This window comes from Varanus komodoensis, unplaced genomic scaffold (assembly GCF_004798865.1).
Source record: "Varanus komodoensis strain SLA01 unplaced genomic scaffold, ASM479886v1 scaffold34_1, whole genome shotgun sequence".
Lineage (NCBI taxonomy): Eukaryota > Metazoa > Chordata > Lepidosauria > Squamata > Varanidae > Varanus > Varanus komodoensis.
This window is the reverse complement of record NW_025335854.1, coordinates 7,098,560-7,122,417: the sequence shown is the minus strand read 5'-3', so window position 1 is coordinate 7,122,417 and position 23,858 is coordinate 7,098,560. Positions and strand designations below refer to the sequence as shown.

Sequence of the window (23,858 nt, the reverse complement as noted above, 5' to 3'; positions counted from 1 at the left end):
TTGACTGAGAAGATGGATGGATACGTGGGCAGACACACCATTGCTGTTCGTGATCTCTGCACCACGCCTGTCTTCCAGTCCCCTGTCCATCTTTATCTCCCTTTTTCTCCCATTGTTATCCTCACTTTCAGCTTCATCTGTTCTGTCTCCCTTTCACCCTTCTCCTCACGCCATCTTTTCCATTATTCAATTCCAATTAAAAGTTGCAGATGAAATGGCTGTAAAAGCGCACAGATTATAGTAGCTTGTCCTGTTTTGAGATTCAGGACCACAGAATGCTTCCCATGTTTCTACTTAATGCATTGGAAATGATATCATAAGGCATGCATTTTAAAATTAATAGGTTTACAAGCAGATTACTCTCTTTCCTTTGGATAGTCTCCTTCAAAAAGTAGTGTATCCCTGACAAAGCAAGGGTCGCATCGAGCTGGAGGAAAGCAGCATGCATGTACAAAATCCCAGGACGCGCTATCTTACAGTTGGTCCGATGAGTCTTTATCTATGACTCAGTCAGGTAAGCGTTAAAGTTCCAATTTAGTAACCCATATTTCAAGTATGGTCAGCCAAACTCAACTTTTAGGCAGTCAAATTAAATTCTTATTAAAATGTTGCTTGTTGCAAAGATGAGTATTGTTATGAAAAGAGTATTGCTGTACCAAACTTCAGTTAATGATCATGCGCATTATGTTAAATACTGATGTCTAGTTCTCCACTCTCCTTTTGGTACAGCTCTGTGTTTAAAACATCTACGCATTTTTACTGAAATGAAGTGAGAAGTTTTTGAAGTCCTTGCATGAGTTGATATTTTAGCAAGATTTGACTGCACCTGTGTTTATGAAGATTGCAGCATTATCTATTTTATGTGCATTGCCATGAAATTAGTTGTCACTTTACAGAATGAGCAAAAGAGAGAGTTTCCTGCTTCGGAGAGGTTGCAAAGAGAAGGGAGGTAAAATGGATGACAGGAATGAGCATAAGCAAATGCAGTGCCATAGACATCGTTATAGTTGAGGTGAAGATAAGGCTTTAAGCATGGAAAAGATAGGTTTTGAAGAGGTAGTACAGTGTAAATGATCTAGAATATATTGCAAGCTCTTGTATCATGCAAGTATGCATTATCTCTGAAAATATTAACATTTATCTTATCAGAAACAACATCTGATCAAAGTGATATTGAAAGCCGAATCCGAGCGTTGAAGGATGAATTACGAAAAAGAAAGTCTGTAGTTTATCAACTGAAAAAGGAACAGAAAAAGAGGCACAAGGAGAGGTTGAAAGCCCAGGAGGCCAGTTTGATTAAACAATTAGAGGTGAAAATTATCTCAAAGACATGTTTAGACTCAAATGGTGTACATAGTTGTTGTTGGGTTTGGGGTTTTTTTTGCAGACTTTATGGTCTTTTACAAGTCAGTATTCCCATGTGTCCTTTTAAATCAACGTTGCAAGAAACAGATATTTTCTAAATTTTGTAGTTCCTGTAAGATTGCTTTTTTGACTCTAGATAGTAATATAGTGGCATTGAAAAGAGGAAAAGGAAATGCAAATAATAATATTAATGGATGTGAATAAACTTAAGTACATTTCAACTCTTCAACTGTTTATATTCCAAATACTCAATATAACTATAAGTAAATGTAAGCAAAAGAAACATGTACACAATAATGCCATTCTCCTTTTATATTTGTGGTTGGCTGATTTTCAAAGTGAGAGACTTAAGACTCACAAGATTCTCTCTAACTGCTTTCATGTATCATCAGACTTATGATGAATTCATCAAGAAGACTGAAGCAGAACTGAGTCGGGATCTGGAGGCAACACCTACAGCCAAACCTCAAATCAAAACTCCATCTTCAGCTACAGAGAAACCAAAGATCAAGCCACCTCCACTCCACAGGTAGTTAGTTGCTTAAAGTTAGCATTACACTGGTGCCATTTTGGGTGTATCCCATTATATAGTTAGAAGAGGTTTCTCCATCTTCCAGATACGAAAAGGATGACCTTACATGTATGCAAGCTTAACACTGGATGCTGCCATTTACCGAGACGAAAATAAAAATGTACTGAGAAGAGTTTTTATTGTAAAACAGTCAGGCCATATAGCATGGCTTTGACCTGGCTTGGATGACACAGTACAGCGTGTCATGGAATATTTAACCCACAATAGCCTATGGCATCTACAGGCATTGTTTCTATGTTGAACCCCCACATGGTGTTGCCGTGTCATGCAGAGCTGGCACACAGGTTATGTGAGGGCCAAAGAAGCAACCAAAGGCACATATCATCTATGCCTAGGTTAAAAACTCAGCCCTGGTCTATTTTATGGTTATGTAGGGGTTGTTTGAATATACAAAATGATGGGCTGTCATGTTGTGCATACTGACCCTTTGTCTAGTATGCAATGTCAAATACTATGTAGTCAAGGTACGTTCCAGACTAAAAAGAATATTTGCTTATTTTCAGAATTTCTACCCCACCTTCTTTCTTTTCTTTTTTGAAAAACTAAAACTTAATCAAAACTATAATTAAAAGGGAAAAGCAAAAAAAAAAGTCTTAAAAGCCTGCTTAAAAAAAAAGCCTTAGTTTTTCATTGAAGAGTAAGCAGCAACATGGATTGCTTGAATAAGCTACCTGGAAAGAAATGTGGAAGCACAATAGATTATGACTTTCCCATCAAATCTAGAGTGTTGCACCAGCTAACCCGGCGGGGGGGCTAATTTGGGTTGGGTTTTGCCCCCGTTTCCCTATCCAGTCAGATCTCTAGTGATATATGTGCCAAGTCAGCATGGTTATTCAGGATCATGCCCTGGATGCAGATGTTCCGCTTGCTGCAGCGCCTGCCTTCTAGTACGGCAATCCATGCATCCCAGATTAGGAAAGCACTTGAAGAGAGACTTCTTCTCCTTTCCTCCTCTCTTCCAGGGTCAAATCCTGTCTAGTGATAGCTGCACACTCTTTAACTTCCTCATCTGCCATGATGTGTCCCCTCAGATGCACAACAGCTGATGGCTAAAAAATGTAGAACTTGCCCCTCAAACACACATTCTAGCACGATAGGCAAGGTGTGCATGCAAGCAAGCATTCAGAACATGAAGCTTGTTTTCCTAAATGGAGAGAAGCTGGGTCCCCTCTTCTTTTCAGTCAACAGGCATTTCTGTGGCGAAAGTACTTTATTTCCAACACATCGTCAGCAGAATAAAAACCAACAGAGGAAGAGCTTCTGAGCATTCACAGAGCAGTTCTATCAACCCAAACATTTTGAGAATCCTCCTTTTCAGTAACCTTGGGATCTACCCTCCTGAGCGTGTCTTGCCGGAGAAGGGCTGGCCTCCTAGAGCTACGCAGGCCAACTGGCTGGCTAGCCCTTCTCTCCTGACATCACATTATCAGGCCAAGCGCCTCTTGCTCCTCTCCCACATCCCCTCCCAGCACTTCCAAACACTGTCACTCCCCAGGGTCTGCCTGAACACCTGGAGACGGTGTCTTTGAAATAAGCTCTCTCTCCTCCACCAGCTTGGCGTCTGGAGACCCTTTTGCCCAGGCCTGACTGTCCTCGTCCGAAGAGCAGGTGCCACCCTGGCCCTGGCAGGCACACCAAGAAGAACTGCATTCCCAATATTGATACTTGAAAATAAGACTCTGTAGCCCATTGGACAGAATGCTTGTTTTGGGATGCTTGGAACCTGATTATAAATCCTAGTCTGGGTGTAGATTGAGTAGACAAGGGGCATTGTTCTTCTTCGTTAAGTAAATCGGATGAAAATCAAGAAATTAATTATCTCCAGTTCTTTGTGAATTATCTTCTATATTCCCTGCCTTGTTTTATGGTGCATCATACTCTGAGAGTATGTGGTAAGTGTAATTCAGTATTATTTATGTCTATATGAATGTGTGTGTTTCTTCAGGTCTGAGACAAGCAAAAGTTGGAAATCACTACCTGATTCTGAGCGCTCTAGAGGATCCTTGCAATCCATTGCAGAGCATGTTGGTATGTAGCCTGGAAAACAAAAGTTAAAGCTAAAGGCCTGGTTTGCACAACATGGACAAAAATTATCATTTAACCTGTGATAAGCTGCTATACTTGGCACAGCTGTTTTGACTGTGCTCCTGTAGTCCAATCCCAGTCACTGTGGATTATTTGAGAGTTAAGTGACGACCAGATTTGGATGAGACTTTGCACCCCCTGGTTGAACTAATAATCAAAAGGGTGGCTGCACACACTACAGCTCATTGTGAGTTAAATAACCTATGCAGGGGGATATATGATTCCCGAAGTCCCAAGTGAGCAAAGTCGGGGGTTTCTAAATACAGGGAAGGAGCATTAATGGTCCCTGGGGCCAGCAATCCCAGGAAGTCAAAGGCAAGGGTTCTACAAGAAACATGTGGCCTTCATAAAGTCTCTTTAGGCAGCTTTTTGAGCTGAGGGATTCAGGTGGGAACCCTTTTCCCACATTCTTGTTGTGAATGTCTGTAGCAGGTTCCCATCTATTTGCTCAGTTCCTCTTTGAATGTCTTTCTGGTTGCCCCAGAAGAGTGTCTCTGAGGAAGATTATTGGTTGACATTATTTTGCTTTATCAGACTTTGGTTTTTACCTGATGAAATATTTTTCATTCCCATTCATCTTTATTTTTAATCTTCATTTTCTTTCTTTGCAATTAGTTGATCTCACAGGCATCAACAGGGTGCATAGCTCCAAAGGCCATGTTTTACAAATGTGTTTAAATGTGGCATCAAGCTTCCCCTAGCAGATGGGCATTCCTTGTGCTTGTTTTCTCCTGGGGGCATTGTAACAAAATGCCGGCCCTCTTACACCTTTGCTAAGCAGGCAAGGAGGAAGAGATTGGACAGGATTCAGGCTGTCCTGTGGAAGAGAACCACAGAGGCAACTGAGGAACCGAGAGCTTCTAGGCTGGGAGCTCGCTGCAGAACATGGATGGTACAGGATGGCTGGCCACTGTGGGAGTAATTGTATCATATCAGTTACCTGAAGCACCTAATGGTGTGGAATGCATTCAAGGCATCTGAGATGCAGCTTTTGGAGGACACTACTGTTGTTGCCTTCCTAAACAAGCCAGGTGGAACATATTCATCCAAACCCAGGACCACAGAGAAGAAAAATAAGTTGCTTCCCTGTTACCGTGGTTCTTTAAGTGGTCGTGTGTGTGTGTGTTCACACAACCCACCCACCATCTCTGCTGAGGTATTGATACCTGATTGGATATTGGGACTGAAGTTGGTTATGAGAACTGAAGGATCCATTTTGACACTAAATGTGTGGAAGTTGCTTAGAAGTTGTGTTTGTGTGTTTTATGTTAACCATCTTGGGGTATTTTATATAAAAGAGCCTTTTTGAATGAATGAATGAATGAATGAATGAATGAATGAATGAATGAATGAATGACGGACAGACAGACAGACAGACAGACAGACCTGTTGATGGCATAGTTCACTCCTGCTATTCAGTACTGCAGTTTCCCATTACAACATAAGCATTTTTGACTTAACAGCTTTAATGAGATTAACTAGTAAATATTAGGCAAATTGATTTAAGTAACTCTGTTTATTTTATTCTTTTAAGATGCTGTCTCACATTCTGAGAAATCTCTGTCAGCGTACACTAGAAAGTTAATTGAAGCAGAGATACAGACAGAGGAGCAATCCCACATTCCATCCCTACTCTTCAAGGTCCCCAAAAAATTTAGAGCAGAATCTGGTGATTCGTTGGATAATTTGGCTTCATCAGCTCTTTTCAAAGACTTAGGAGACACAAGCAAAACATCCCACGTGTCACTGAACAAATCTGAAGATACAACAAGCTGTGATTCTCTCGTATCCACTAACAAATCTGTGGTACAAGAGGAAGTGGAATCTGCAAAATCTGAAGAATATGAAGCAAAAGTAGCTCATGGAGCTTCTGAAAAATCGGATGACTCTGCCTTTAATATTGAACAAAAGCATTCACCTTCAGCTACTCTAAAGTCAGATAAGCTATTGGAGAAGAAGCAGGTCGGTTTGCCTTTTCCACAGGAAAGAAAAATGGCTGGAGAATGCTTTGATGAAGATACTGTATCACTCAAGTTCTCACAAAAGTTGAGCAAAGAATTGCAGAAAGGTGATTTCCTGGCTTCGGAACAGATCTCCATTTGCAAAGAGCCATTCTATTCTAACAGTTTTGAAGAGTCCTCATCAAGGGAAGAGAGGTCAAAAAATGGGACACCTTTTACTGACTATTGCAAAGATGATTTTGAGGCACCTGCATTGTCTGTTGGAAAGGATAATAGACCACATGGAGAGAAATCTTGGTGTACAAAAACTCCTAGGAGTAGATCTGCTAGTATTGGAAGTGATGATGAAATAAGCGAATGTCTCAGTGAGAAGTCTCTATCCGTGGCTGGCAGCATTCATTCAGAGAGGTTATTAGAACTGAAGTCACCAACCGAACTCATGAAAAGTGAGGAGCGCAGTGATGTGGAGAAAGAACGAGCTAATGTTGATTTATCACTCTGGGCATCCAGTTCAAAGGCAGAAGAAGAAGAAGAAAATGCTTTGCTAGATTTCAAGATTGGTGAAAGAGTTCTTGTGAGCAATGTGCAACCTGGGATACTGAGATTCAAGGGCCTGACAAGTTTTGCTAAAGGGTTTTGGGCTGGTGTGGAGTTGGACAAGCCTGAAGGAAACAATAATGGTGCTTACAATGGCATTCAGTATTTCAGTTGTAAAGAAAAACATGGTATTTTTGCTCCTCCACACAAAATATCTCATATTTCAGAAAGTTTTGATAATTATGTAGATTTAAATAAGGACTTGTTATGCAAAGATGAACCAGCTCACCATCAGAAAGACCGAGAGAGTGCTGAAGAGGATGAAAGTAAGAAAAGAAACGCAAGTGAGAAATGCTCCCAGGATAAATTTCCAGGAGGCACATCTGCCTTAGAGGGTTCACATTCTGCTGAAGGTTTTATAAAGATCATGTCCCAAAGAAACCATGAGCCATTAGTTACTGTTGCTAGTGAAGAGTTTGATCAAGAAACGAGTATTGCTGATTCTCTAAAGTCCTCTGTTGATGACAGTTGTATTATATCTGCTTCTGTTTCTAATGCTTGTAGAGAGGCTTCTGCTATCGCAGTAGGAGGGACCTTGGAGAGCAGCTTTCCTGAAAAATGGAAGCAGCAGCCGCCATCTTGGCAGGAATATACTGAAAAGTCGGATAGTCTTTCTCCTGGAGTTCTGGAAAAGTCTGCAACACCGCTCTTGGACTTGTTGACAAAAGAAAGAAGCCAGTTAGAAGCACAACTTAGAGTCCCAAGCCAAGAGAAGGAAGAATTGGTAAATCAACAGGAAAAGGTTGGCTTGCTGGCTGAGAGTCTCCTGCAGACTTTTGTGAAGGACACAGTCAATCAGTTGCAGCAAATCAAGAAAGTTAGGAATGAGAAAATCCAATTTAGTAATCAAGAACTCTATGCTATCCAAGAGAGGTCAGCAACCAGTGACCTGCAGAACATTTTAATTAGTTCTGAACTGGATGATGGAGAAGAAGTTTCCTCCCCAGATATGTGTCCCAGACCAGTAAGTACAGCTTTAAAAAGCATTTTGGAAATTAATGCTGTGGTAATGCTTCCTCTATAGCTTGTAATTAGTGGTACGTTGATGGCTTGCTTCTTGTAACCAGCCTTTGAGCACATTATGGTACATTTTGTGGGCTCATGTGAGCAACTAGAATTCTTAACTACTTTAATGTGAGACCACAAAGTGCTTTTGGAGCGCCACTGTTTCAGAAGACATGTGTCCTGCATCAAGGAGTGTATGCACAAGTGTGTGTGAGAGAGAAACACCACATTCTCATGTCACACGAGGCCACCCTGAGAAGAAGCCGTGGTCCGTGGCTTGTGCCTTGCTTCTGAGAGAAGATCGCCCACTTGGCAGCTTGCTGCCGTTTTTTCTATTCAGTCCTTCACACTGCTGTAAGCAAGTATCTCAGGAGCTGTTTTGTCAGAAATCCTCACTTCCTCATTCCCTTTATCAGCATATTTTTTCCAGTTGGACTGTTGGGGTTGCTGGCTGACAGGGGAAACGTCATGCCCCGCCCCTACATGAGATTGTAAAAAGGAAATAATTTCTGAGATCCCATGAATGCATTTGCAGAGTCTTATTTTCCAGGTTTTTGCAGAAAAATGAAAGGCCACCTGTCTGAATGTAGCCAAGCATACCTATATCCCCCTCTTATGTGTGTCCTCTTTGGCATGTCCCTCAGGTTGAAGAAAGAGCGCCCACCCCTAAAGTGCATCTCTCATGCAGCTGCCAGCCCCACCCCTTTGTGCTCGTCATTCTCCTCCACTGGTCTCTGTTACTAGCTGTCAGATGTACATCCAATGCTAAAGGGAAATAATGGTTTTGAGCTCTTATGAATGCAAGAACACATTTGCAAACTGTTTAGAAGGGTTCTTGCACTAGAACAAAGATCATCTGCTTTAGCTGTTTAGCTAAACATATTTCTGTTTCCCTCTTGTCAATTTCTTGACCGTGTCAATGTCATCCTTCATTTGGTGCTTCTCTTGCTAGCAAACACCCTCCTTTTTAAAAGGCCACCTACACTGATGTAAGAACAGCCCCCCAGCCCTACTTCTCCTGCAGCTGCCTGCCACTTGTCTCGTCAATGTCATCTTGCTCTTCAGTGCTTCCCTTCCTAGGGAACACTTCATATTTAACCTTTTTAAGTGTGGATGCATTTGGGACATCCTCTGGTGTTCTTTCTCCAACAAAATAAATAAATAAATATTCATCCTGGGCTGAGAAGGGATGAGGGAGCATGGTCGTGGCAGTAAAAGCAAGACTGTAAGGAGAAGCAGGGGTTTTTACTGTTCTTCTGGCTAACTCGGTAGCTGTTCGCAACTTTCCACAAAAGAATCATGCTGCCAAGTTTAGGTATAGCAAAAAGCCACTCTGACAATAAGCCAGCAGAAATAAGACTAGAGGAGGCCTTTGGGCTAATCTCTGCCCAACTCCAGAACTCAGCCCCACAGTCTGGACACCAGATTGGGCATCGCAGTGTGCCCAAACACCAAACTGGAGTGGAAACAAAAGTGTATTGAAAAGCGGGGAAGGGAGAGGAGACTAAAATGCAGAACAGAAAATGGAAAGGCCAAAAGGATAGCAGCAAAATACATAGGTACCAGACCCATCTAGCATCCCCAGTTCTCAGGCAAATGGACTCCTTATTGTGTGACCTTACTAAGAAAGACAGGCCCTATTCTAATGTTACTTAGGCACTGAGTCTCCTTTGAGTGACCGTCTCAGAGGTTGGTCAAAGAGAAATACTTCGGACTGAGTTGGAGCCCAGAGGGAGGCAAAAGAGCCCTCATAGATTCAGAGCTTTAGCTCTTTTGCCCTGATAAAAGAGGGGTGAAGTCTGGCGGCCAGTTCCAAGAGGCCTGGGGCCCTCCTACTTCTCCAGCTGCCAGCAACTTACACCTTTAAAGAGCAGGGCAGTAATACTAGCCAGATGTCCTTGGCAGGGGCTCATCCCTTCGATAAGCTCTAGTGCATAAAACATTCCCCTCCTTCTGGCACCAGCAATAATTCCTGGTGCAACGGGTCATTTTGTTAACCCTTTGCTGCAGGCCCTGCTGCAGGCCACAGGTTCTCAGGATGGCTTGTTTGTGCACGGTTCTCCACAATGAGAAACCCACTCTGGTTTCAGATGTCATGCTAAGTCATTCTGTGGCCACCCACAGTGACAGGCTTTAATGTTTCCCTCTGTGTGATGGATAGACCCAGGCAGAGAGAGCCAAAGACTTCCTTGGGCTTGCAGATCTGGCTGGTTGTTGTCTTCAGGTCGAGTGTGTTACAAGCCGATTTGACATTTTGTTTGCTTTGCTAATTGAAAAGGGAAGCAGATCCTCCCACCAGAGCTAATGTAGTAGTTTAAAAAGTCAGGAAGGCTTTTCAAACATTGTCAGTTCAATGCAATATCAGGAAGCCTTTTTAGACAAGGTATTATTAAGAAGATAGGAAAAGCCATGCTGGATCAGACCAGTGGTCCATCTCGTCCAGCACACCGTTCACATGGTGGCAAACCAGCTGCCCACAGGATCCCTCAAGCAGCTGCCCAAACTCCTCAGCGGTTGGTGTATGCGGGCATGCGTGGAGGTAGTCCATAGCCAGCTCATATCCACTGATAGCCTCCTCCCTTGTGAATTTGTCCAATCCCCTTTTAAAGCCACCCAAATGGGTGAACATCACTACTTCCCGTGGGAGCAAGTTCCATAGTTTAACTATACTTTGCATGAAGAAGTCCTTGTATTTGTCCTAAACCTTCCACCAGGTTCCATCATTTTGGGAGAGGAAGTAATGGAAGCACCAAAACACAGAACACTGACAAGAGAGAGTTGGGGTATGCTTGAGTAAGTACTATACAGGCGCTGTTGCAGTCTTGCGCTAGAGCCAAGACCCTGGAATAACAAACCTTGATTGAGCCACACCTGCGTGGAAGATGAAATAGAAGAATCCGGCTGCACAGAACACTGTAGTGGGCAGGATAGCTTGTGAACTTGTCAAGGACCCTGTACAAACAAACAAAAATGGTGAATGTGGTCCCATGTTTACCTAGTCTCTGAAAAACAGGGTGTTTCTCTTGGGATATTTTGCATTTCACTGAAGTAAGCACATCTACCCCCCCTCCAAAGCCCCCCCCATCTTCCCTCCTGCAGCTGGCAGCTGCTTCCAGCCTTTGTGCATCCCTCCACTGGGCTCTGTTGGTAGATGTCATACGGGCAAGAGGGGTGCAGAGATGGATGGTATGCCACGTTCACTACAGGGCAGTAAAACAGAGGGGAAATGTGCTTCCATTTCTTGGCAAGAACATGCTTTAAAACTTTCCAAACACCTTTCTGTGCTTATGAGGATGTTGGTGTAAGGAATGAGGAAAAGAGGATTTCTCCTGCAGAGGCCCTGGGGTGCAGCCTGGGAGCAGCCTGAAGGGTGGAAGGAAAAATGGGGCACAGAAAGCCACTGAGTGGGCAGCCTTCGGTTGGGGTAAGGAGCAACCCGCCTCCCCAGTGTGGCTTCTTTTCAGGATGGCTTAGAGTGGCATACAGGTGTGCTCCATGACTACTAAGAGGAAAGGGGACTGTCCTGCTACTGTGAACCAAAACATGAAACACACCACATGGAAAAGCTAATGCCGCTCTAATACTGCCCTCTTACTGTGCAGGAAAGCCCTGTGTTCGGTGCCAGTGGGCAGGAGGAGCTTGCCAAGAGGCTGGCGGAACTGGAGCTTAGCCGAGAATTCCTGAGTGCATTAGGAGATGACCAGGACTGGTTTGATGAGGACTTTGGCTTGAGCTCTCGCAAGGTTCCTCAGGAGCAGGCGGAAGAATCGGCGGTGTTGCCTAAAACAGAGCTCCCCAAAGTGCTGCCCAAGCCATGTGAAGAGCCTTTGGCCGTGCCGCACACTGCTGGGGCGGTGGAAGACCTCGTGCGTGCGGCGGCTGAAGAGCTGTGGAAGTGCAAAGAGCTGGGGCAGGGTCTTCAGATCAGCAGCCTTCCCAGCGACATACATGAGCCCCCCGTGGATGACGGCATTGAAGCTGTTAGCAAACACATCTACAAGCAGGTACAGTTAAGGGGACCGGTGTGCTCTGTGCCGTGTGAAAATGCACTCCTTTGACTGCGAAATTCTCTGCTGGCCTCTAGCATGGTTAGTGATGGGAGATGTCATGAAACGGCGCGTTGAGTGTGCAGAGGGGGGTATGAGAGGGATGGGGCATGTGAAAGACGTTGTAGAAACTGTAGCTACCCCTTCAGGGAGACCCTCTAGAGTGGAGAACAGGCCCAGCGCAAACAAAATTTCAGTCCACGTGCGTTACGGCAAATGTCTTAGCTTTGGAGTCTGCTTTAAAAGAACTCACACATTTCCTTTGTTTATGTTTGCCAAGGCTGTATTTGACTTGACAAGAGAAATATTTGGAGAAATTTTTGCAGAAGATCCAAATTTGAATCAGCCCATATGGATGAAACCCTGCAGGATCACTTCTGGTTATTTCCGTCGGGTAAAGGATCCAAATGACCTTGAGGAGATCAAGGTAAGAATGAAACTAATGACCTGGCACGTGTTATATGTAAGTTCCATGACAAGTTGTATAGAAACATCTGGAATTACAGGAAAAATTGGATGTTTGTCTGAAAACTCACAGTCTCCCATCACAACCATATACATTTTGCATGGAAGTCATTTCTACCATCTGTTAACTGATGTGGGGCTTTTTCCAGTGTCAGGGTGCGTAGGGTTAAAAGCCTTTTTAGCTTCCCCTTTTGTTATACTCCTGTTGGGATGAGATTCTGCTCCTCCTCCAGTCTCTCTTCTATACATCAAAATTAAAGTTTATCCATTTTGCAAATTTTTAATTCCTTGATAATGTTTTATAACTTGATGTGTAGTCTGTAGATGACATGTGCTTTAGTTACTGGCTTTATTCATATTTCTGCTTCTTGTTATGTACTTGTGGCATGTCATATGAGAGGGCCTATCTTCCTGAGTTAGAATACTACCAAATCCAAAGATTCTTCATGTTACGTATAACCATGACAGAAGCAAAGATGTTCCTTGTTTAGTGCTCTGTAGCACTTTTGTGTGCTTTCTTTTCATAGTTTTCATTGTTCTTATGAGCGTAGAGCAGAGCCAGTCCTTACAGTTTGTCCAAGAGATGGTTGATGGTATATTTAAGCCAGAATTTGCCCGGAAGCAGACATGACAAAACTGAAGCTGTTCTACTTTGGGCACATGATGAGAAGGCAAGACTCACCACAGAAGAGCATAATGTTAGGGAGAGTTTGAGGCAGAAGAAGAGGAAGACCAACTATGAGATGGATCTGTTCCATAAAAGAGGCTGGAGTTCACAAGAGGGGCAGTGTTGTCAAGGGGCAGGACAGTTTGGAAGGCATTCCTTTGTAGGATCGTCATCCGTTGGAGGTGACTTGACAGCATGTAACAATAACAACAACATATGGTCCTTGTTAATCCAGGAAAGCTGGAGCTAAGGCCAAGCCCTCTTCAGCAGATGATTGCTAAAATATTCCAGCATACGACTTGAAAACGAAATAAAGGTGCCTATTCCCATGATGTTTTTGTGAATGGCTGGGAACATCTTGCTGTCTTCCTTATTTACCTATCCATAAAACTTATAAGTTGGCTTGGAGTATGTCCCAGGCAGTGTTGGGAGTCAGGCTGAGGAAAGCTCATAGCTTGTAAAATGCTTGTTACCCCAAGATCTTGCCAGAAAACCTAAGCTCTCATCTAAATACCACCAGGCAGGGATGACAACCCATGTCTGTATTCTAGGATGTAAACTTGGGAAGTTAAGTGTCATGGTTCACGGACAAGTTCATAGTCAAAATTGCTTTATTATAATTTAATTACTCCCCCCCCCCATTCCCAAATCATAGCTCCATTCTTCTTGGATGCTGTGATAAATTTGCTTACTCTTTAATCTAATATAACAAAAAAAAAAAAAAAAAAAAAAAAAAGCTCAGGAGACCCATTTGATCATCTAATTGTACATTCTGCATTCATGTCTTTAAAGCTCCTTTTTAGAGTTCTTCCACCTGTGGATCATGTTTGTAGAAAGGGCATTATGAAAAGAAAACCCTTTTTGACATAACTTATCTACTCTTGACATCTACTCTTATCTAATGTGTTTATCCTAGAGTTTCATAACGGTGGAGGTGCTGAAGCTCTTGAATTTGAAAAAAGAGCCAAACAACAAAACTGATTGGCAGAAAATGATGAAATTTGGACGCAAAAAAAGAGACAGAGTGGATCATATACTGGTCAGTGGACTTTTGAAAAACAATACTTTGTATTCAGAAATTAGTAGCTTTTCTGGTTATACTTTAAGGGGAAAAAGAGTTCATTTGCTTATCAGCAAAAATATTTGTTCTTGTGCACTTATCTATTTTTTGTTATTCCTTGTTATTGTCTGTTTTTTATCTGTTTTTATCTGTTCTAAACATTTTAATTTTTTCTTATTTTATGATAGTTTCTTGTATTATCATCTGTTTTATGGCCTGTTTAAAAGTGTGCTTTGGCTGTGGGGTGGCATAGAAATGAAGTAATTGGTATTATGCAGTCAAAATTAAGCACACTGAATTACCATTCTTTTCAATAGCAGAAAATAGTGAAAGGACTTGGTGGAGACTGCTAACCCTTGACTACAGAATTGTATACATTGTACATATAGCAAGAACCATTTTTTGGCTAGCCTTGCAAGCCAAGCCTGCCATGGGGCTTGCCCGTTTCCCCCTCCTCCCCTGCTGAATTGATCAAAGCATGCGCCTTTGCCATCAGTGGCCAAAGAAGAGCTGGCCCCTGACTTTCTTCTCTCTCGCTTGTGGGAGGCTTAAAATGACTGGCTGCCAAGGCAGGTATCTCCGTGGGATTACTCGCCCTTCCGCACAGGGCCCAGAAAAGCCAACATCTCATTTTACTTAGGATATTTCTGTACTGCCCCATAGCCAGAGCTATCTGGGTGATTCACAAGCATTAAAACCTTACAAATGTGTTATAAAAGCATACATATGTATGTACAACAGAGAGAGAGAGAGATACAGACAGATATATAAAAGCAATTTTAGCCATTTTGTATTTAATTTTAATGATTTTCTTAAAAAATTGTGACCTGACTAAAGCCTCATCCGATGCAGCCAAACCATTTGGGGATGCAATATCAGAAGAAGCGTCCACCTGGACACCGTGGCCAACATCCAGGGCCTTCCTCCAAATCTCATGGGAGGCTTGGGGGCAGCAGCAAAGGGGAGGGCTTCTCAGCAGCAGTCCTCTAACTGGGGAACAGTCTTCCCATGAGGGCTTGCTTCAGGCCAAGCCTGTCACTCTGGCACCAGGCAGGTCCTCCATGCTGAGGTATTTTTGAATGTAGCAGGATTTTTAAGGGTTTGAGGGGAGGAACCATCCTTGGTCGATCCCGTATCCTACATTGCTTTGAATTTCTTTTAAACATTTGATCTTTGGAGATGTTTGTGGTGTTGGGTGGAACAAAAATGAAACAAAAGCCAGACTAAAGTTCTGGGGTGTACAGTAACGGTAGCCATTGCTAAGTGTTGGTTACAGCAGTTTTTTAAAGCTTTGATTTAAAACTACAGTACAACAGGCAATTTTGTTATGATGCGCACTTGCTTTCCTGAACATTGCTGTAGAGAAGGTAAAGACAGCTGCAGGTTCTTACAGGAAAGTTATTTCAATATATAGGTTTAGAGAGAGCCTGTGTCGCATTGTGCTGAGAGTGTTGGACTGGGGACGCAGACGATCCAGGTTCTAGGGTCCTCTCAGCCATGGAGACCCTGGGTGGCTTTAAGCCAGTCGCTCCCTCTTGGCCTCACCAACCTCACAGGGTTGTTGCTGTGAGGTTAAAATGGAGCTATGGAAGCCATTTTGGGCTCCTCACTAGTTGAAAAGAGTCAGGATATCAATGCAGAGTGATAGTAATCCATGGGAATATACATGAATATATCTATATTTAATAACGGCAACTCCCCCTGCCTCCGGTTCTAAATTCAGGTTCAGGAATTACATGAGGAAGAAGCTCAGTGGGTGAACTATGATGAGGATGAGCTGCAGGTGAAGATGCAGTTGGCCGATGGAATCTTTGAAGCCTTAATTAGAGAGACGATCGATCTCCTCAACCAGATCAACAAAAAGCAGGAGAAGCTGGTGCCTCTGTGACGTGGAAGCTCTTTTTAGTCCTCGCAATGCTGTTACTGGAGTACAGGATGATTGTAAGATTGGCTGAGATGACAGAATATGCCCCTCCCCTGTGCTGCCTTTGCAGACTTGACACTGGAGTTGTTCCCAAAAGCTTTTTTTCAGTTGATGCTTTTCTTACCAATTCAGCATGAAGTAAGAGCAGTTGGTACCTGGTTGTGGTGCTTGTTCGTTTGTTGGTTGGTTTTGTTCATTTGTTTTGGGTGTACAGTCTTGTTTCAGGGACAGCACCAATCAGATACGTTTTATAAATCGCTGGGATGGAGCCCCAGACACCCAGCTCTAGAAACTTAAGTCCTTAGTAAACATTGTTCTTCATTTTAATAACTGCTGTTCTAGTCTGTTTATAAGTGTAATTGATATTTTGTTAACCATCTTAACGATGTATACTACAGCCTAACCATACATCTGTTCCCCATTCCTTGCTTTTATTCTGTTCTGTACGTTGCCATCTGTCTCAAAATGTGGACACGGACATTGTCGATCAATTCATGCACAAAGAGCGTGAAGAGTCTGTGCTCTGTATTCAGCTAAAGATTTGTTTCTGCTACTTTAGGCCGGAATGACAAGTTGGCACCAAATACCCATCATCTGGGCTAACTTCCTGCTTTTCCACCGCGCTCTGTTCTCCCCTACGTGAGCCACCGCTGCTCCTCTGGGCATTCTGGCTTCTCTCAGGCTTTTGACATGTGAGAGTTGGAAAGAATGCTTGCGAAACGTAGGCCTTCCGGTCCTTTCCTTCCTCCCTTGCTCGCTCCCCCGTGGCGACGTACTGGCAGAGCCGTTACTTGAACTAGGTAGGGTTAGGAGTGTCTGTACCAAAGAGGGTGATGCCCAGTGCTCGACTCTGGGCCCATTTTGTAAATTCCTTTTACCTTATTGTACCTGTATGTTAGAAATATGTCTAGAGCTATACTGTCTGCACTGCTATATAGGGTTTAAAACACCAGAATCTGTCAAAGGCATCTTGTACTGGGGCTGTTTCTGTCCTTTAAACATAGCGATGCACATTTTTCGTGTAAAAGGAAAAAAGATCCATCTCAGAGGCAGAGGGAGTCTGCAAAGAGCCAAGTGCTTGTTCCTCATCCTGGGATAGGTTAGGGGTTTAAAGAAGTACATACGATCTGAAACGGTTGGATTTGAAGAGGGAGCACCTGAAACGGGATGTTGCAAACTCTTCCCCTGCCTCCTCGAGTGCTTGCGTGTCACTTGGGACACAGCCAGTGTGAAACAGTGTGGCACATACTGCACCCCACCCCCATCCAGGGTTTCTCCAAGGGGACACAAAGAATCTTGAATGATGATGCCTTAATCTGAAATCTGTTTTACTTGACATGATACTTTGAATCAGAGCAGATTCAAATTCTTCTGACATGTCTTAGTGTGGAGACGGCACTCAGAAGGAGTGGGAGGAGGCACTCCAAAGACTGTGTGAACCAAGAGGTGTACACGGGGAGAGTTACGCCCTTTTCCCTCGCATCTCATTTAGTTCCTTGGGCTTCCAGCTAAGCATACCTCAGCCAGTGCTCCTTGTTGTGGTGTCTTCTTTGGAAACCTTGCTGTGTTTTCTTTGCCTTTTGCACAACGCACGCAGCCAAGGTAAGCTGCTGTCATCCGGGGGCCGCGCAGAGAAAACGGCTGGTGTTCAGACATGCCCTCAGCCTCTCATTTGTGAATTTGTGACTGGTCTGATCGGCAAGGGGGAGAATTCCCAGCGTGTATGCTTGTACACACGTCTTTTGTACTGTATGAGCTAGGTGCCAACTTAAAAATAGTCTGGTGCAGCAAGCTACTAAGATTTGATGGACTCATCGTACTGAACCTTGGAACTGTCTTAATGGCTTTTAACTCCTAAACAGGAATGGGTGTTTCTTTCTTTTTTTTAACAGATGTGATGCCATTTTATGAGAGTGTCTTATATTTGGGTCACCCGTTATTTTTACTTGTCTAGATACTATGTGCAAAGCAAGGGGGCATCCAAACAGAGGTGGAAAATCATAAAGCTGATAGCTGCATAGATGAAATAGAGTATTTCCATTCTTGAGGTTACCAGAAAAATAGCAATAGTCATGCATTAGGCACCCTAAAGCTGTTACCTTGAACTCTGGGCTCTTTAACGGAGAACCCCCATCTGTCAAAGCATAGAAAGGGCTGGAAATCTGCCTTGTAAAACTGCTTACATCTCTTGGTTTGGGTGAACCAAGCACAGACTACCAGTTGCAACTTCTCCACGTTTATGCAGCAGCAACATACATAAAATAGCCTTTCCTACAACTACAGGTGTTGGGTTATCCTTGCAGATTTTCCAAGAATTAGAGCCAGATTAGACTCTACTTCTTTTAATTTCAAAGACGCAGGAGTGAAAACCTATGGTAGGAATGCATTACAATACCTCTAGTTTGCCCTGAGATGTCCCATGTTTGCAACTACGAGAAACTGTGTGGTATATTTTTAATACATGCCTTTGTCACTCAGTGATGTGAGAACATGAAACACATGTCATTTTTGGAAAACTTTTTTTGATGTGTGTGCAGGCATGGCAGTGGCCATCCTGTATATACTAAATGAGATGTGGCCTTTTAATCTGGAGTCCACTGGGGACTCTGGGAAATTGTTCTTTTCAGATCACAGTTCAGGATGGCGTATTGAAGCAGTTTAAGAGATGACAGAAGCGTTTCCATGTTTTGGAAGAGGGTACCCTGAAAAACACTTGAATTATGTTATGTCTTTAAATTCATGTTGGACAAGAATATGGGACTTGATGATTTTAAGCCTGAAAACAAGAAAAACTATAGCACAGCTAGAAAATATAGATTGAGTTCAATGTGTTGTCATCATTCCCTTCAGAGTTCAAGAAAAAAACCAAGAAAAGGCAAGATGCACAAAAGACCAGAATTATGCAAATACAAAGCCTAACAATTCTCTCTGTAGAAAGAATTGTTCCTAATGTAGAGGTTGGGACAGAGTCCCCCAAATCATTCCTCTTTAAAACCTCATTTTGATGAATGGGAGTTGTGTTTTTGCACAATGCCGTTCTTTCCAAAGGAGGCTTGAATAGGAAAGATTCACAACAGGTTTGCCCCGTGGAGTTTTGACTGTCTTAACCTTTCATAAGACAACAGAAAGGTATTGTGGCCTGTGTGGTGGGGGCGGGGGGAGGACCCATTGATGATCTTTGAAATTGTGGCCTTAGCATTTTTGCAATACTTGAATAAAAGTGTGTTCACTAAAGAAATTCAGTAGCACAGCATTCAGAGACCATTGAAGTAACTGCACCACAAATACTTTTTCAATCGCTTTTGCTACCTTAACAGAATCTGACTACTTATGTTCCAGCAGCAAAAACAGTTGATACTTGCGGAGTGTTTCATTTGTAAATTATAAGGTTTGGAATTGTTTTGTTTTGTTTTGGTATTATTTACAAACACTGTTCAATGTGGATAAGCAAAACTCTCAACTAATTTGAAATCTTATGTGGAAAAGGAAAAACATACTGAAAAGTTGTACTGTAATACATTGGAGTAAATAGGAGTTTTCCTTGATTTTTTTTGCAGAGCCTTTTTATATACATTGGCAGAGCCGTTTTGGGGAGACACATCTTCCCTGTGTACTGTACCGTGCAGATACTAAAGTGATCCCTTGTGTCTGTGTCTGTGTGTGTGTGTGTGTGTGTGTGTGTGTGTGTGTAAATACCCTCATCTTACTGGTCTCCAGGTCAGTTTCAGCCAATAATCACACACCCCGTGCAGCACGGCTCAGTAGATTACAGGGTGTTAAGGTTCTTGTAATTATGAACTGTAAAATAAACAGGGTAGTCCCTGTGTACACCAGTGTAAATATTTTTGTTAATTTGAGATGTACTTTAAGAGAATAAAATCTGTAAATAAACTGATTTATACATGATCTCATTCATTTTATTATTCCTTGAAATCAAGTTTTCTTTCTGTAGGTGTGGTTACCCCCTACACTTGCTAGTACCGAACACTGTTTCATATTTTAACAATTGTCTTCTTGGGCCAGATTAAGGTTCTGGACAACTTGTGGGCTTCCAGATATTTTTCCCTGTGACTCACTTCGGCCCTAACCAGTGTAGCCAATGGTGGGCCTTATAGGCCAAAATGTATGGCGGACCACAAGTTCCCTGCCCCTGGTCTAAGCCACCCGTGTTCCGTTTGTAACAGGAGCCACCCAGATGCTTCTTGGTACTTGCAAGCAGAGCATGAAAATTTGGGTCATTCTGTTTGATGCAGTGTGGGGATAGGCAACCTGGTCCCCTCCAGATACAGTTCACATCATCGCTAGCTAGCCTGATGAATGATCAGGGATTATGGGAGTTGTAGTATAAAACTTCTGGAGGGAACCAGATTGGCTTTTCCTGATCTAGTACTTATACATACACTTCTGAAGGTTTCCATCAGGTTATAAGTTTCTACCATGGTTAATCAGCTTTGACCAAAGCTAAATAGTTCTTTGCTAGTTTAATCTGCCAACAAGGACTTTTTCCACATACATTTTGCCACCAGAGACTTTAAATTGTGTTGGATACTCCAGAACTAACTTGTAGAGTTGGGTGAACTGCTTTAAAACCAAGTCTGTTTTTCCCAGTGATTAGATTTTCTTTGCTAATCTGGGTATAAATGATAGCATGGACAGAACTATTGAAACAACATGTAGTTTATTATTAAGAAGCAAAACAGTTTCTTTAACAAAACAGCAAGATTTCTTAAGTAGATATCTGTCTTTACTGCTTGGCTAAAATGGAATCCATTAAATTACACACTGCTGTACACAACACCATAAAATTGCAGAGTGCAAAATCTCAGTTTCAGTTATTTCAGCAAGGCTGAATAGCACCCACTACTTGGTTTCTAGGCTGCCCTGCAGCCGGGCAGTCTTTTCCAAAGCCCAGTGTCTTGGTAATACAAGCTTGTCTCCACAGCACCTGAAGCAGTGTAGAATGGGGCATCCAGACATCCTACTTCCAACATTAATGTTCAACTGGGAAATTCATTAAGGCAGACAGACCACACACTGGTACTTGTAACTGACACCAGATTAAACCACAGAGAAGCCATCTATGCAACCAGTACCTATCTTGCAAGATTGGTGGTACTGACTCTCCCTTTAGGAGCTTGGACTTTTCAGAAAGGGCAGTAGCTGTGTTCAACATACTTGGATTCACCTCCAAGCTCTCCTCTATAGATTTGCCTTCATCATTTTTAAATAGCCATCTCTAAGCCAGTGGCCACCATCAGCTCTCATTAATTTGTGTTTTGTGGAACAGCATTTCCCTCTTTGGATCCTGAAATTAAGTGCTACTGAACATAATTTGGTGTCATAGCTGTTCCCAGGAACCCAACAAGCAGGGTTGAATGTAGCAGCACCCGCCAGCCCATGTTCCCCAGCAACTGGTGTATATGGGCATACTACCTCTGCTACTGAGAGCATAGAGCCATCAGGACTAGTAGCCTTTACCTCCATGAATTTGCCCAATCCTCTTTTAAAGCTATCCAAATTAGTGACGATCACTACATCTTGTGGAAGTGAGTTCCAGTGTTTAACTAAGCTCTCTATGAAGAACTCCTTCCTTTGATCTCCCCTGAATTTCCTGCCAATCAGCTTCGTAGGATCATCCCAGGATCTAGCAGTATGGGAAAAGAAGCAACAGGTCTTCCCATTCACTTTCTCCACACCAGGCATATTTTTGTACACCTCTGCCATGTCTCCTCCTACCTTTTTTCTGAGCTGAACAATCTCCAATGTTGTAAATTTCCTCATTGTGGAATTGCTCCAAAGTCTTTTTAGTTTATTATATTTATATCCCACCTTTTATTCTTTTCAAGGAACCCAAGACAGCTTTACGTAATTCTCCATTCACTCTTACCCTCACAACAACCCTGTGAGGTAGGTTGGGGAGAGCATTTGGGACTGGCCCAAATTCACCCAGTGAGCTCCGTGAACCCTGATCACCTGAGTCCCAGTTCTGCACCACACTGGCTCTCAGTCAAACCTTTCCTGCACTTTTTCCAGCTCTGCGGTATCCTCATCCTTCGTTTAGGTGTGGTGACCAGGACTTTGCACACGATTCTAACTGTGCTCATACCATAGATTTGTATAAGGGCAGTGTGTTGTTGATAGCACCCACTGTTGCATATGTGTGCATAGTTCTGCTGAACTCAGCTGAACACCTCTTCCTTTGACCAGGAGCTTTAACCCCGACTGGCCTAAAGATTTGTGTGTCTAACCACAAGAGACAACAAGAGACACCAGCAAGACAAGAAAACAAAAGCTCTTTATCAAAGTGTTCACCCAAAAATACAGGGGATCCTGCGCCTCCTTCATAAGGACCGGCAGCAGCCCTCCACAAATCCAATTTAAGTGCAAACACAGGCTTGGTCATTCCAGCATATCCCCATCCATATATCACTTCCACACTTACCTTAAGAGTGAGCAGTAAAGCAGGACAGTGCCAACTATTGTCTTCTCAGCATTATCACAACTAAGGGTGCTGTTTCAGCTGAACCATTTCTGTTACACTAGAGTTACATTAGTACACCAAAACTTTGAATTTCTGTACAACTTGTGGAGTGCCCTTTGGGTCAAGGCCTCAGCAATGTTACAAAGACGGAATCAAACATTTCTATCGCTTCTGTCCTCACTCCCCTGGACATATAGGGTGTGCAGCAGTCCAAGACCCCCACGGCATCATCTCTTTGTAAGGTTCATCAGTTTCTGTCTTCCATATCGCTGATCTGTGTGAATTGCCTCAAGGCATCCAATGGGACTGAAGTACAGCAAGCAAACTTTTGAATTTTAACTGTCCGTAAGACGTCCTGCCTACAGTTTGTGGAACCGGCTATGCAGAATGTCTGGGTGGAATCCTGGAATTGGGAAAAGACTGGCCTGTCCAATCAACAAAGCTGTAACAAAGACAGGTTGTGTTGATCCACAGTTAATGTCTCTTAGGGCCTTATTGGTCGGGAGGAGGAAGCCTATTGAAGGCCTGACTGGGGTGCTAACTTGGCTGGTAGCCCAGCAAGTCACCGCAGAGCCACCGCAGAGTCCAAGATGTGTGTCCAAGATTGACAGAGGTGTTCTGATTCACAGCCCAGGCAACCAAAAGTGTGTGACTCACACATGTCCCGGTGGGTGATGGTTACGACAAGGGAGGGATCCAGACTGAGGAGACAACTGTTGACAGCTCTACAAGAATGCAGTGTCTAAGTTTAGCCGACTGGGCGTCACAGCATTAGCCTCAACTGCTCTTTTGCAAAATATACATGCCATAAAAATGCAGAATAATTGATGTATTTTGTGCGCTGGTTACCCATGCCGAGTTGATCTTGGGACACAACAGAAATGTACTGTGACTGTGTGTGTAAGAGCGAGAGAGGGAAACGAAATAGTTAGTTTGCTAGAAATAGTTCAGCGGTGGATCGAAATTATGACCAGAACTGGGATTTTAGGGGCTTTACAGAGGTGCTACATTTTAAATGTCAATACTATCACCCCCTGGATTTTAAAATGTATGTAGAACATATATTTTAAATGCACACACATGAGGATGAAAGAACATCACTAAAAGACTGACGTGATATTATCTCCTGGGGCATCAGTAGGTGTGGCCACCACCAATCTGGATTCCAGTCATGTGGAGATGGAACCGAAATGCCTCCAGGTACTGTGGTCCCACTCTGAACTGCTTTCGCCAACTCAGCTGCTATCGGCTCCAGAAAGGAGAGGCAGTGTGGGGAGCGTACTTTGATTTTTTGCACCTAATTCCCATCTCTTGGGTGGGAATTTCAGCTGGAGGCTTAGCAATCCTTCCCCCTTGTGGCAACTTTTGGAGCAGAAGACTAGTAGGCTGGGAGATTCAGCTATGGACAGTTCGGCCCTAGAAGTTTCATACATGGGCATAAATCCGCAGTGAACTCACCTGTGTGCCTTACAAATCAGTCCTCAAGCCTTCAAAAATCTCTCCAAATATACATCTCTAGAACTTTGCTGTTAACCCAAATACTGTTCAAATGGGCTGAGTCCAAGCAACATTGCCATGGAGTTCTTTGCCTCTTTCAGCCTCAAACCCAT

General features: G+C 43.1%; 1 protein-coding gene across 10 annotated transcripts in view; it reads left to right on the top strand.

The window, feature by feature from the left end:
* CEP350 (centrosomal protein 350) overlaps positions 1–19,673 on the top strand; it is a 77,051-nt gene extending 57,378 nt beyond the window's left edge. For all 10 annotated transcript variants that reach the window (XM_044439213.1, XM_044439217.1, XM_044439215.1 and 7 more), the window contains 9 exons: positions 379–514; positions 1,150–1,310; positions 1,758–1,894; positions 3,903–3,985; positions 5,577–7,564; positions 11,208–11,609; positions 11,932–12,078; positions 13,700–13,822; positions 15,567–19,673. In XM_044439213.1, coding sequence (XP_044295148.1) covers positions 379–514; positions 1,150–1,310; positions 1,758–1,894; positions 3,903–3,985; positions 5,577–7,564; positions 11,208–11,609; positions 11,932–12,078; positions 13,700–13,822; positions 15,567–15,731 — 3,342 coding nt within the window. In that variant the 3' untranslated portion in view covers positions 15,732–19,673. The remainder of the gene's footprint in view (positions 1–378; positions 515–1,149; positions 1,311–1,757; positions 1,895–3,902; positions 3,986–5,576; positions 7,565–11,207; positions 11,610–11,931; positions 12,079–13,699; positions 13,823–15,566) is intronic.
* The last annotated feature ends 4,185 nt before the right edge of the window (positions 19,674–23,858 follow it).